Source organism: Anarrhichthys ocellatus, unplaced genomic scaffold (assembly GCF_004355925.1).
Source record: "Anarrhichthys ocellatus isolate YVR2014 unplaced genomic scaffold, GSC_Weel_1.0 scaffold16, whole genome shotgun sequence".
In the NCBI taxonomy this organism is placed as follows: domain Eukaryota; kingdom Metazoa; phylum Chordata; class Actinopteri; order Perciformes; family Anarhichadidae; genus Anarrhichthys; species Anarrhichthys ocellatus.
Genome location: NW_022280046.1, coordinates 62,754 through 73,732, shown reverse-complemented (window position 1 = coordinate 73,732; position 10,979 = coordinate 62,754). Strand labels below are relative to the sequence as shown.

Here is a 10,979-nt window from a genome sequence, read left to right as displayed (position 1 = left end):
GTGTGTGTGTGTGTGTGTGTGTGTGTGTGTGTGTGTGTGTGTGTGTGAGTGTGAGTGTGCAGATGAATGCCAGTGACCTTATCAATGTGGAATATGCATGCACACATATGGCTGAGTGTGTGTGTAAGTGTGTGTTTGCAAAATGTCCCACCTTTTGACCAACTTCTCCTAACAGTCCCACGGTTCCTGGTGGCCCAGGGGATCCCTATGAGATGATAACACATTTACTTTAATGATAATTAGACCAAAAGCTGGAGATATTTCACACTAATTAACATCAGATCTTGTATAGTAAGTATGAAAAATAGAAACTGCCTGGCTAGTGTTTATTGTGGAAGAGCCAACTGCAGAGACATCAGTAAACCATCTGTACGCAGTTTGGCTCTGAATGCAAAGAATAACTGTCACTAATTATGCTTCTAAACATCGCTACATTTCCATGAATACGTCTTACTCTCAGCGTATATATGAATAATGTTTGCTCCGTGCTTGACTTGCATCCAGTCCAAACAACAATGATGATATAACTGAAGTCATCTGTGTGGTCTTTAATTCATATTTCAAAGAAAGCTAACAGCAGGGCTCAGAAGCGTATTGTCTCATCAGTGAAAGCAGCTGTGCGGCACAAGAGATGAGACAATTTATATTTACAAGTGGTTGCTGGGAAACATCACTTAGTCCTCCTCCTATGAGTGGATCTTTATTTATCCGTTACCCCAATAGCTTGTCTAAATCCAAACTACTGTTAAAAAAATGTTAACAACTCACAAAACAGATAGAAAGAAACACTTATAGCTTGTAGTTGACACGATTGTGCAATTGTATGTTACCTATTAAAATGCTAACTGAACCACTCAAAAACAAATACATTTTAAAGTAAGCCTCTCCCATAAAGGTTGTCTTTACTATTGTAGGTATAAACAGTCGGCTGTATGAAGTGAACTCCATTCAGCTGCGTGAGTGTCCCGTTGAGATAGTAATCGGCATTATTAATAGCAGAGATCCATGTTTTAATAATTTAGAAACAGGAGAGTAATAGCCTGTGATCCATTTGTACCAATGAAAACAAACGGGTGCCTGCCTTTAATATTGACGATCCATCTTTTTCTGTTCGGCCTCTTTTAGTGTGCATTAAATAAAACCACAGGGAGGACAGCACATATTTAGCAGTAAAGGTTGTATCCATCATTGCAATAAGCACATATATTTTCACTGTAAGTTAGGCAATTTAGCACTTCTATTAACAAGCTGTCACCCAGCATGCTGGTAGTTCACTCTCCTGCCACTACAGAGCAGACGTGTGAAGCATGAGACAAGTCTCTGGCTGCTCTGGAGGAAACATTTAATACAAGCAAATATATCTTCAATAACTTCTAAAATATGTCTCGTTAACATTCTCCTGGCTATGATATTTTGGAGCTAACAGGGCTGGGCAGCAGAGAGAATCAAGGCGCTGTTTGTTGCCAAAGAGAATTTAATAAAAACTATTAAGTAGGATTATGAAAAAGGGAGAGGAAAAGTTTGATGAGCTTGAGAAAGAATACTGTAAAAGATTGGGCCTTAACAAAGATAATAGAAGGAGAGAGAGGGACAGAGACTGAGGCAAGTGAGGAAGTCAAGATATGTCAGGGGTAAAGATGCAGAGAAGATGAGGAAACAAGAGAGACATTTATGAAACGATGGAGACGCAGTTGGAAGGTCGTACCGGCTCGCCTGCTATTCCCTTGTCCCCTGGAGGTCCTGAGGGCCCTTGGAAACCCTGGCAACAGAAAGGTAAGTGAGTTCAGAAATACATGTACATGCTCACACATCATCTCACTTTCATTACACACTACGTACATGTATAGTTTTTATGAAGGTTTAAGTTTTTTAAGGTGATCCCATCAGCAACAGAATATAGCTAAAATAAGAGCATGGGTTGTTTACTCAAAGAACTTCTTTATTAAGTAGTAGATGTATATTATTTGTATGTACGAGCAAAGTGAACTCACCGGAAAACCTTTAGGCCCGGTTTCCCCTGACTCTCCGATCTTCCCCTGCAGGGACACAATAAAAAGAAGAATTTGTAGGACAGGAGAATTTAGATCAGAGATACTGTAATTGATAAAAGGAAGTACATACATAGGTCTAGATTTACTGAGGCTTTGTGAATCACTCCGCAATATCTGACCATTGTACAACATCAAACAAAAAAGGGGAAAGAGAGTTGTGGGTGTGTAGCCACTAAACTTTAACTTGGCCTTGATTTTTACTAAACAATGGCAAGTGCTTTTTGTCATTCCATATCTTTCTCTATCTCTTTTAATTTGGCCGTAAGTTAATGTATTGACCCTTACTACATTAGATTTACATGCCTTTCTAGACAGAAAGATTGTTAGTATTTTCAGCGGCATGTGCCCAAATAATTTCCAGAAGTGGGGTTTAGTTGCAGGCTGAGTAAATATTCTCAAACCCCCACCATCCAAACCTTCCAAGGACAGTTCTCTCCTCCAAGGTAATTTATTGTATCTGACTGTGGGCCTCCACACTGCTGGTATCATGTAGGTCCTCTAAATCATTCTGATGCTTTGCCTCTCCAGAGGAACATAACCACCAAAAAACATATGAGAGGAAGAAGTGGAAAAGTAGAAAAGTAGCCCAGTGTTTTACCTGTGGTCCAGGGAAACCTATTTTTCCTGGAGGACCATCAGCACCCTGTGGAGAGAGGGATGGATGAGAGATAGCCAAGGTGCTGAGACAGCTCACTGTATATTTCCTCCTGAGTGGATGTGTAGCTTGCCATTTTTGATGCATATTCAGAAGAATCTATTATATATATGCCGGAGGATATAACTTTGACAGTAATAAATGCTACTTTATGGTCATTACTAATGTGTCTGCACAACTTGACTTTGTGAATGTTTCTAGTTTCAAAAACCAACAAGGAAATTCCAATAAATGCACAAAATCATGTCTGATTTCTTACCGTCTTGCCCTCTAACCCCATCTCCCCTGTTGGACCGTCAGGCCCTATCGCTCCCTGAAACACAAGACAGCTGTCACTTCACCAACAGAGGTCACTGTAACACAGCCGGAAAGCCATAACATGCTGTGAATAAACATCTCTGTATGTCAGAAGCATGGTCAAGGGCCTGTAAACTGTAAACACTTTTTAAGGACGAACAAAAGCAGTAAGTTACAAATTATAAGTGTGTGTAAAAGCAAATGCGTGCACACAAGGACAGCAGAAATAGCTGCTGGTCTCTCAACAGGGTGCCGCACAGCGCAGCGAAAATTTACTGCTAGTGTATGTCTTGCATTATTAAACAATCAGGGCTCAAAGTGTGGGCACACAGATACATACCGCTCACACTTAAAAACACACACACACTGTCAGAGCAGTCTGACTGTTTAGATTACATGGGTGCAACTGTCAAACATAATCAATCTAAAGCGCTTAACGGCTTGCTCGTCTAGTGAGCAGTGATAATAAATGGGAGGCAGACCAATACAGTCCATCTGCTCGGCACCTGCACAACTTTCTCATCTATGCTGTGGAGGATGCTGCCTCCTCGGATAATGTGATACTCCATGGGTCCCTAGCTAACGGTGATTATAAATAACAAGTGATATTTTACAGGAGAAAGAAAATATAACATGACACAGCCACACAGGCAGCCTTGTTGTGTGAGTGGTTGGTGACTGGGCCCAGTGGGAGTCTGGCCCATGGAGAACGCCGCTAGCTGAAGTGCTATAAGCCTATTATACATAGAGCTGGATAAGCAGCGCTCATTAACATTCCTGTCTGGGGTACCTGCTACCCACTGCTTGCGTTTACATAGCTGGATTAACCGGTGTGTAGGTAAAATACCTCACCCTGTCGGGCCACGGAACAACACGTTCACTGAAATATTATGCTTCACAGTTAATTAATTACACTGAGTTACGCTGATTTGTAAGACAGAATAGAAACACCTGGAGCATGATTTCAAGACAATCAAAAACATCCATTTAAACTAGCTCAATAATAACTGCCGAGAAGGAGAGACGATGAGATAAATATGCTGTTCAATATGCAAAACATTAGTTGAGGATTTGTTGGTTAGACGTCATGAGGAGTTATTAGATACAGAGCACAATTAGTCAGATCAGTGATTCCACATGGCTGACATCCACAAATCAAAATCGGTTTTTTTAAACAAGCAAATAAAACGTCAGCACAGAAAAAAACAGAGAGACGATAGCGGCGCTAGCTTTGTAGCTGGTCTGGAGTCAACATGCAGTTTTCTCTCTGGTCTCTGACTCCACAATATAATTCCATGTAAGAAAACAGTCCAGTGCCAGTGTTTCTGAGAGTGAGGCCAGATGTTACATCACTGTCAACATTAAGGCTTTGTGTCTCAGGCCAACATCTAAAAGACATATGGTGTTTAAATCTGTGTAAAGGTTGTATTTGGTCTCATTTAGCACGAAGATGTTTTATTCACAGTTGAAATCATCTTATGAATGGCATAGTCCTTCATGTATGACACCAAGTCAAAAGAAGCTGTCTGAAACTGCCCCGTCTTTACCGAGACTTTATAGTATTTTAGTTTTACAGAGTGGATTACCCCTCTGAGCATCTCTTCATTGAAATCCATTTGTTGTTTACTTGTAACATTAAACAAAGGGGAATTTTGTTTGTCCAGGCGTATACACAAAACTTAAATTATTTTTTGTGCAGACACAGCTTGTGTGTGGTTGGGAGAGCAGGAATGAGACATGTGAGAGTGTGTATCTGTGGTTGCACACATTTACATGAAGTCTTCTGGCTTGCAACACTCAGGTTTCTCAGTTTAGACTACCCAACATAAGTCACAAAGCAGCAGGCAGGTTTACTGGCACTGGAAGCTGCAGACATTCGTATTAATTGAAAGCACACCCTCAGACTGAGTGTGTCCAGGCCAACCACAGACAAGCCCATCTCCCATGGACGCCTCAGATAGAGAGGTTCGATGCGATTTTATCCCACTTTCCAGCTGGCTCAGTGGACCACAGCAATAAAAGGCATTTTTGAAAAACCTCTGAAAAGGTCTGAACTCCAACAAGGGAGCACATAAAGGACAGCGGATAATAGCTGAGGTGTATCAGCTGACCCTTAAAACATCCATTTAACTGTGTCCTGCTGACTCCTGCATCATCGCCATGTTTACAGTCGTCATTGTCATTGTCACAAGTCATTATCGTCATTAATTACGGCCACTACATTCTCTTGGAATCCACTTTAATAGCCTTGGTGAACAATAACTAATTTGCTGCATGTTGTTCCGCAAGCTTACAATTTCTGTTGCTGGTATTTAGCAGCTAAAACTCCAGCTGTTATTCACTTGTTTTCATGTCTCACAAAACAAGAGTGGTTTATGATTTCACTTTTGAGAGTCCGAAGCTGTAATTTGACAAAGCTCAGGTGATTACTGGCGTCTGTATCTGCAGTGTATTCATTTTCTTTTTGTTGAACGTTCTTGAGTTATTTTACATTTATGTTGACGGACATTTTATTTTCCCACAGAAGAACTGTTTAACATGATTTAACAGGAGAAGCACAGGTGTATCGAATAACACTGAACCCTCAAATCACTTTAGGAGTGCCAGTGAGTTACCTAAATGGAATGATGCCAAAATGAATATTGTTATAGCTGCGAACTCAACAATTCTGCAACAATGCCAATTCTCACTATGAATTGACATATTCATTTTAGTTATTGAAAATCAGCATACAGGGATGTACAGTACTGGCACAATGTGCAACGCTAATGAGAAACAAGCCCACTTAAGGCTTTCAGACATTAAATGTCTAAATCAGGTGGATATTATTGTGATGTGATAAAAAAAGGGAAAATATAAAGTTGGATTTCCACAGTTGATTCTAAAACTGTCACAGGTGCTAAAAGCTGCTATTGTGGTTTTTGCGACTGATGTTTTATGAGTTTGAAACCTCCTGCTAACCAAAAAGGAAAACTTTGCTTTGCTAATCTCCCCATCAATCATGTTTCCCCAGTTGTACTAAATGTATCTGCAAATCAACCTCCAGCACAGCCACATTCACATTTTCCAGGACATATGATATGTCGCTGGATTGACGGGGGCTCTTTCCTTCACCTTATAGTCATTGTTCCATTTATATGGAATAAAAAAAGAGCTGTTTGTTTTACATCACTGGAGCTCTTCCTGCAGCTATAATGAGCACTGACTGCTGAAAAAGATGGAACAGACTCGCGCCCATGTCCGTTAGACACACATGACCTCAGTCGAGAGGCAGCTCCATATCACTTTATTATGTTCACCCACTAAAGTTTTTCCAACGTCTCGACAACAGCAGTGGCACACATCACAGCGTGCACAAAAACAGCAAAGTGATGTATATCTAAACTCCTTTACAGAGTTTATGATCTGTCTTAAAGGCTGGGAGCTATGACATGCTGACTGCAGAACACCAGTCAACAGCTAAGCTGCAAAAGCAACAGGTGTGAATCTTCAAACTTACCCGTAAGCCTTTGGGTCCTCTGGTACCGGCTGGCCCAGCCCCTCCAGAAGAGCCCTGACAAACAAAGGAAAAGGGGGATGAAGAGGGGAAGAGAGGGGGAAAGGAAAAAGGGAAGGGGAGATAAAACGAAGGTTTGCACTGACAGAGCACAGAGCCCCCAGGTTGTTGACCCAGGGGGGGGGCAGCCTGACCTCGGGAACACACTATGGGGTTTGTTGTTAGATCTGTCACTCACACCAATTAAAGGGCCTGCTCAGGAATCCTGTCCTGCTGAACCCCAGAGCCCCATATTTATGTTTGTTTTGGTGGCTCAGTGGCCCCCACCTTCAACCAATGCTCAGCCCGCACTCTGTCAAACCAGACCGTGGCAAGGACAGGGCAAGGGGAGGCAGGGGCAGCTTCTAATTGGTTATAGGTGTTGCGCTTTTGACTGACAGAAGGGTAATGCAGGTTCAGCAGGAGGCTGCCAGCTCCCATAATGCTCAAAGGAACCTTTACTGCAGACTGTACATGGAGGTTGTTAACGCTACAAGCTACAACTGCAAAAAAAGATGCCTTTTTATACACAGATGCAAAGACATCTTTGTTCATCTGTTCAGCTTCTAGCTATCATCATGTGCCAGTTTTTTCTGACACAGCCATACTTGCTAAGGCTCAGATAACCATACAGCTCATTGACTATTTACTATCATCTGCAAAAATGATAAAGTGGAAAGAAGAGAGAAAGTGCAAAATGAGCGAAAGAGTGGTGACTTACAGGTCTTCCTGGTGGTCCTGTAGGCCCCGCCTCCCCTGGTGTCCCTGGGTGACCCTATCATATGTACACAGACACAAACACACACACAGCACATAGATTACAACCTGACGCAAAATCGTGTTATATGAACGATACTATGATACTCTAAAACATCAAATATGACTTTATTAGACAGGTTTTAAAGACAGAAACACTGAATTCTACATAATGTTTGAGGTTATAAATTGGATTTCAGTCGCACACACATGCACACACACAAGTACAAACACACATCTGCAGAAAAGCTCTGCACATTAGAAAGAAAATCTGTTGCTCCAATAAGAGACAATGGGGAAAAGACCTGAGGAGATGATTTTATATATGAATACATATTGCTTTTGGCTGTTTTTCTTTCCCCTTTATTTGACCTCATTTTTTGGCCGGACCATTTATAAAAGCATAACTGTGTAATGGGGAGTATTTTAAGTCAGACCACTCAGATCAGCAATAAAATTGAACCAATATGCAAAGCCATAGCACAGTAGGCAGCTCTGATCTCATGCATCCATGGGAAAATAAATCCTAAAGCCTGTAGTATGAGCTCTCTGTTAGCAGCTACGATGTCTGCTGGTCAGCTCCCATCACCACGTATGATGCAGTCTTTTCCAGAGGGTCTGTTTCTGTTTTGCAGCTGAGAGTGCAGACAACTTCCTTGCACGTGCGTGTGTGTTTGTGCGTGTGTGTGGTCATATCCTGAGACAAATCCAACTGGCTGTCAGCCAGCAGGAAACATCTCTCTGTTTCAGCAAGAATGATGACTGAATTCTTATCCACTCCAGCCGGTGATACAGTATACATTAGGTTCTTATCAGATACAGGCACTACATGACAAAGCGGCCATTTGCTCTGTTTGAGAGAGCAAGGTAGGTGTGTGACAGAGGTAAGAGTAAGGCCCGTCAAACACAAGACCTTTGGGGGCACTCAGGTGTCCTGCAGACTAAAAGCAAAATATGAATGGATGTCTGAAAATGGATCACCGGCTTTCTTCCTGTCTTTATTCTTTTCAGCAAATCCCAGTAGCATTAGGTACTCGAGAATGAGAAGTCAGCACTTCCTGTGACCATTAACTACCGTCAAGGAGGTAAACCATTGGAAGTGATCCACTGGAACTGTTTCCTCCTTTGTTTATACCAATGTTACGACTTTTTCCAGCTCAAGGCCTCCCGCCTAGTGCTAACCCAATGCTTAGAAAACATGGTCCTAAATTGTCCATGGGTTGATGTGCCTCCTTTCCCTTTTGGCATATTTTTACGGGATTGACCTAATCCCACACGTCAGTATATTCCCATGGGAATAACACACACATTTTAGTTTACAATTACCATTTCTTAGACTTTTCTTTTTGATAGAGCAAACCCAGAAAATCATTTGTGAGCATTCTCAAATGTTATCAAACTTAAACCCCTCCAATCTCTCACTCGCTCTTCCTTATTGTGTCTTACCGTTGTTCCCTTTTCTCCAGGTGGTCCAGGATGACCTATCTCCCCTCGATCCCCCTAAATGTACATGAGCACAACATTAAGTCTTGAAAGTGACCTTGTAAGGACTTAAATGAATACATTTACAAGGAAAAAGTTTTTTTACCTTCTCTCCTGCCAGTCCCGCCTCTCCCACAGGTCCGATGAAACCCACCAAACCCTGAAATACACAGACTCAGTGTTGGATGGTTGAATGAATAGACATTTGGAAAAAAATAGAAGTGGCCATGTCAGCGTTTCTTACTCTTTCTCCCATGGTTCCAACTATTCCTGCAACACCGGTCTCTCCCTGCAGAGATAAATATAGTATGAGTCTTTTGTTTAAAATTATTAAACAAATATTTTTCATATTTTGAGCAAAAGCAAAAAAATGATTTGTGAGTATTGACATTATTCACCTTAACTCCCTCCGGCCCAACCTTCCCAGGAAAACCTTTTCTGCCCATTCTACCCTGAAAAAGGACAAGAATGAATAGTGATTTTCAAGACATACACTTGCCAGTTGATGAATCATTAACAATGAATATAAAGGATCCGCTTCCTATGAGATGACAGTTTGAGGAGTGAGCTGGGAAGTAGTCCACAGCTGTTGCAGCTCACTGAACATGCCGCTGAAACGTGCTATGGCGTCATATACAGGTAATGCTGATGGTACATTTTGGCAGGCTGGGAAAGTGTTCAATGACTGTACGGACAGTAATTCCCAGGGTTAAGAGGGGAGCTAAGTGCTTTTTTTTTTTTTTTACCAGCAATAACTCCAGGTCAGAGATGTCTACGCCGAACTCCTAAAGACTGAATGACTCAACAATTCCAAAGTTTTACTCCAGAAAGGTTGGCAGCTTTCGTAAGACAGTACAGGTTAACACTGTATTTCACTCAGAAGCACACAGTAAAAGCTGATTCTTGTAGTAACATGAGAATTATTATCTCCTGATTAAGATTTATGTTTGTGACTGACCGCATTGAACAAAGAAAGGAAGAAATACTTAGAGAAAGAACAGAAATTGCACCAAGAGAGAGAGGGACAAAGAGCAAGTGAGGAGGTGAGGGAGATGGTTAAAAAAAGGGAGACAGAAGCTGAAGACAGGGTGTCTTTCTGAGCGGAGCAGTTAAGCTAAAAGACAGCTGGCTGAGGAGGATGAAGTGGAGGAGTAGGAGGACCTGTTGCACATGGCCAGAGATCAATCACAGCTCCTGAAGGAGTCATACACCACTTCCCCTCGGATGGAGGAGAGAAGGGGTCGGAGAACGAGACAAGTGAGTGGGTTGGAGACAGGGGGAGGGTGGAGAGGAGGGGGTTGGAAGAAGTAAAAGATAAACAGGGAGGGTCTGGAATAGTTTGAAAAAGTGAGATGAGTGGGGTTAAAAGATTATCTATGGTTGTAAATGTCATTTTTCTGTGTTTCTATGAAGCATTTGAGAAATAAAGTTAGCAAATATCTTATACCTCTGCAGTGAACCATTAACATCTTCTAGCACTTTATGGCAACTATAAATCTGACCACCTATAAACTCGGCGATGTCAGTTATCACCCCCTGGTGGCCGAGAGTATTAATTGCAGGCTGTCCTTCATTGTGAGAGCACAACCATCAAGGGACGAGTCATAACAACCTCCATAAAACTCCAACCCTACATATCTTCAGCTTCTCTCCAATGCAAACCAAGAGCAATCCATAACCATGACCTACTTTATTACCTCAAATAAAATCAAGAGGAACTTAACAAACGTTTGAATGCACAATTAAAATCAAGCAATTAAATCAAACTGCATATTTGAAAGGTGTCCGAGACTACAAGTGAGTAATTTATAATAACTCTGTAGGCTGATATCACACATTCAAGGCCTCGTGTAGAGTTACATTAGTGGGCTTCCTCTGCAGACCGGGGGGCTAACCCCATGCAAGGATTTCATTGTTCTGCTAAACACGAGGCTGTGCATTACTTTGCTGCGGTGCAAAGCATGAAAACAGATTCAGCTTCACACTGATGTTGGGTTTTCATAGACTAAGAGATATCTCTAACGCTTCCTGTGTTAACTCTTTGATTTGTTTACCAGAGATATACAAAGAATATGGATTGAAACCATTATGATGCGCACAACAGATGGTTTGATTGTCCTGCAACAGTTTTAAACAAACATGCAAACTTACATGAGCACACACACACACACACACACACACACACACACACACACACACACAC

The 10,979-nt window shown here is 41.7% G+C and overlaps 1 protein-coding gene across 1 annotated transcript in view; it reads right to left on the bottom strand.

Moving 5' to 3' along the window:
- The window catches only part of LOC116387944 (collagen alpha-1(XXVII) chain A), a 60,410-nt gene that overhangs the window by 7,261 nt on the left and 42,170 nt on the right, over positions 1-10,979 (bottom strand). The window contains exons 23-33 of the mRNA XM_031855403.1: positions 9,175-9,228; positions 9,021-9,065; positions 8,883-8,936; positions 8,741-8,794; positions 7,260-7,313; positions 6,503-6,556; positions 2,966-3,019; positions 2,650-2,694; positions 1,992-2,036; positions 1,706-1,759; positions 152-205 (exon numbers count right to left, since the gene is read on the bottom strand). Of these exons, the coding sequence (XP_031711263.1) occupies positions 152-205; positions 1,706-1,759; positions 1,992-2,036; positions 2,650-2,694; positions 2,966-3,019; positions 6,503-6,556; positions 7,260-7,313; positions 8,741-8,794; positions 8,883-8,936; positions 9,021-9,065; positions 9,175-9,228 (567 nt within the window). The remainder of the gene's footprint in view (positions 1-151; positions 206-1,705; positions 1,760-1,991; positions 2,037-2,649; positions 2,695-2,965; positions 3,020-6,502; positions 6,557-7,259; positions 7,314-8,740; positions 8,795-8,882; positions 8,937-9,020; positions 9,066-9,174; positions 9,229-10,979) is intronic.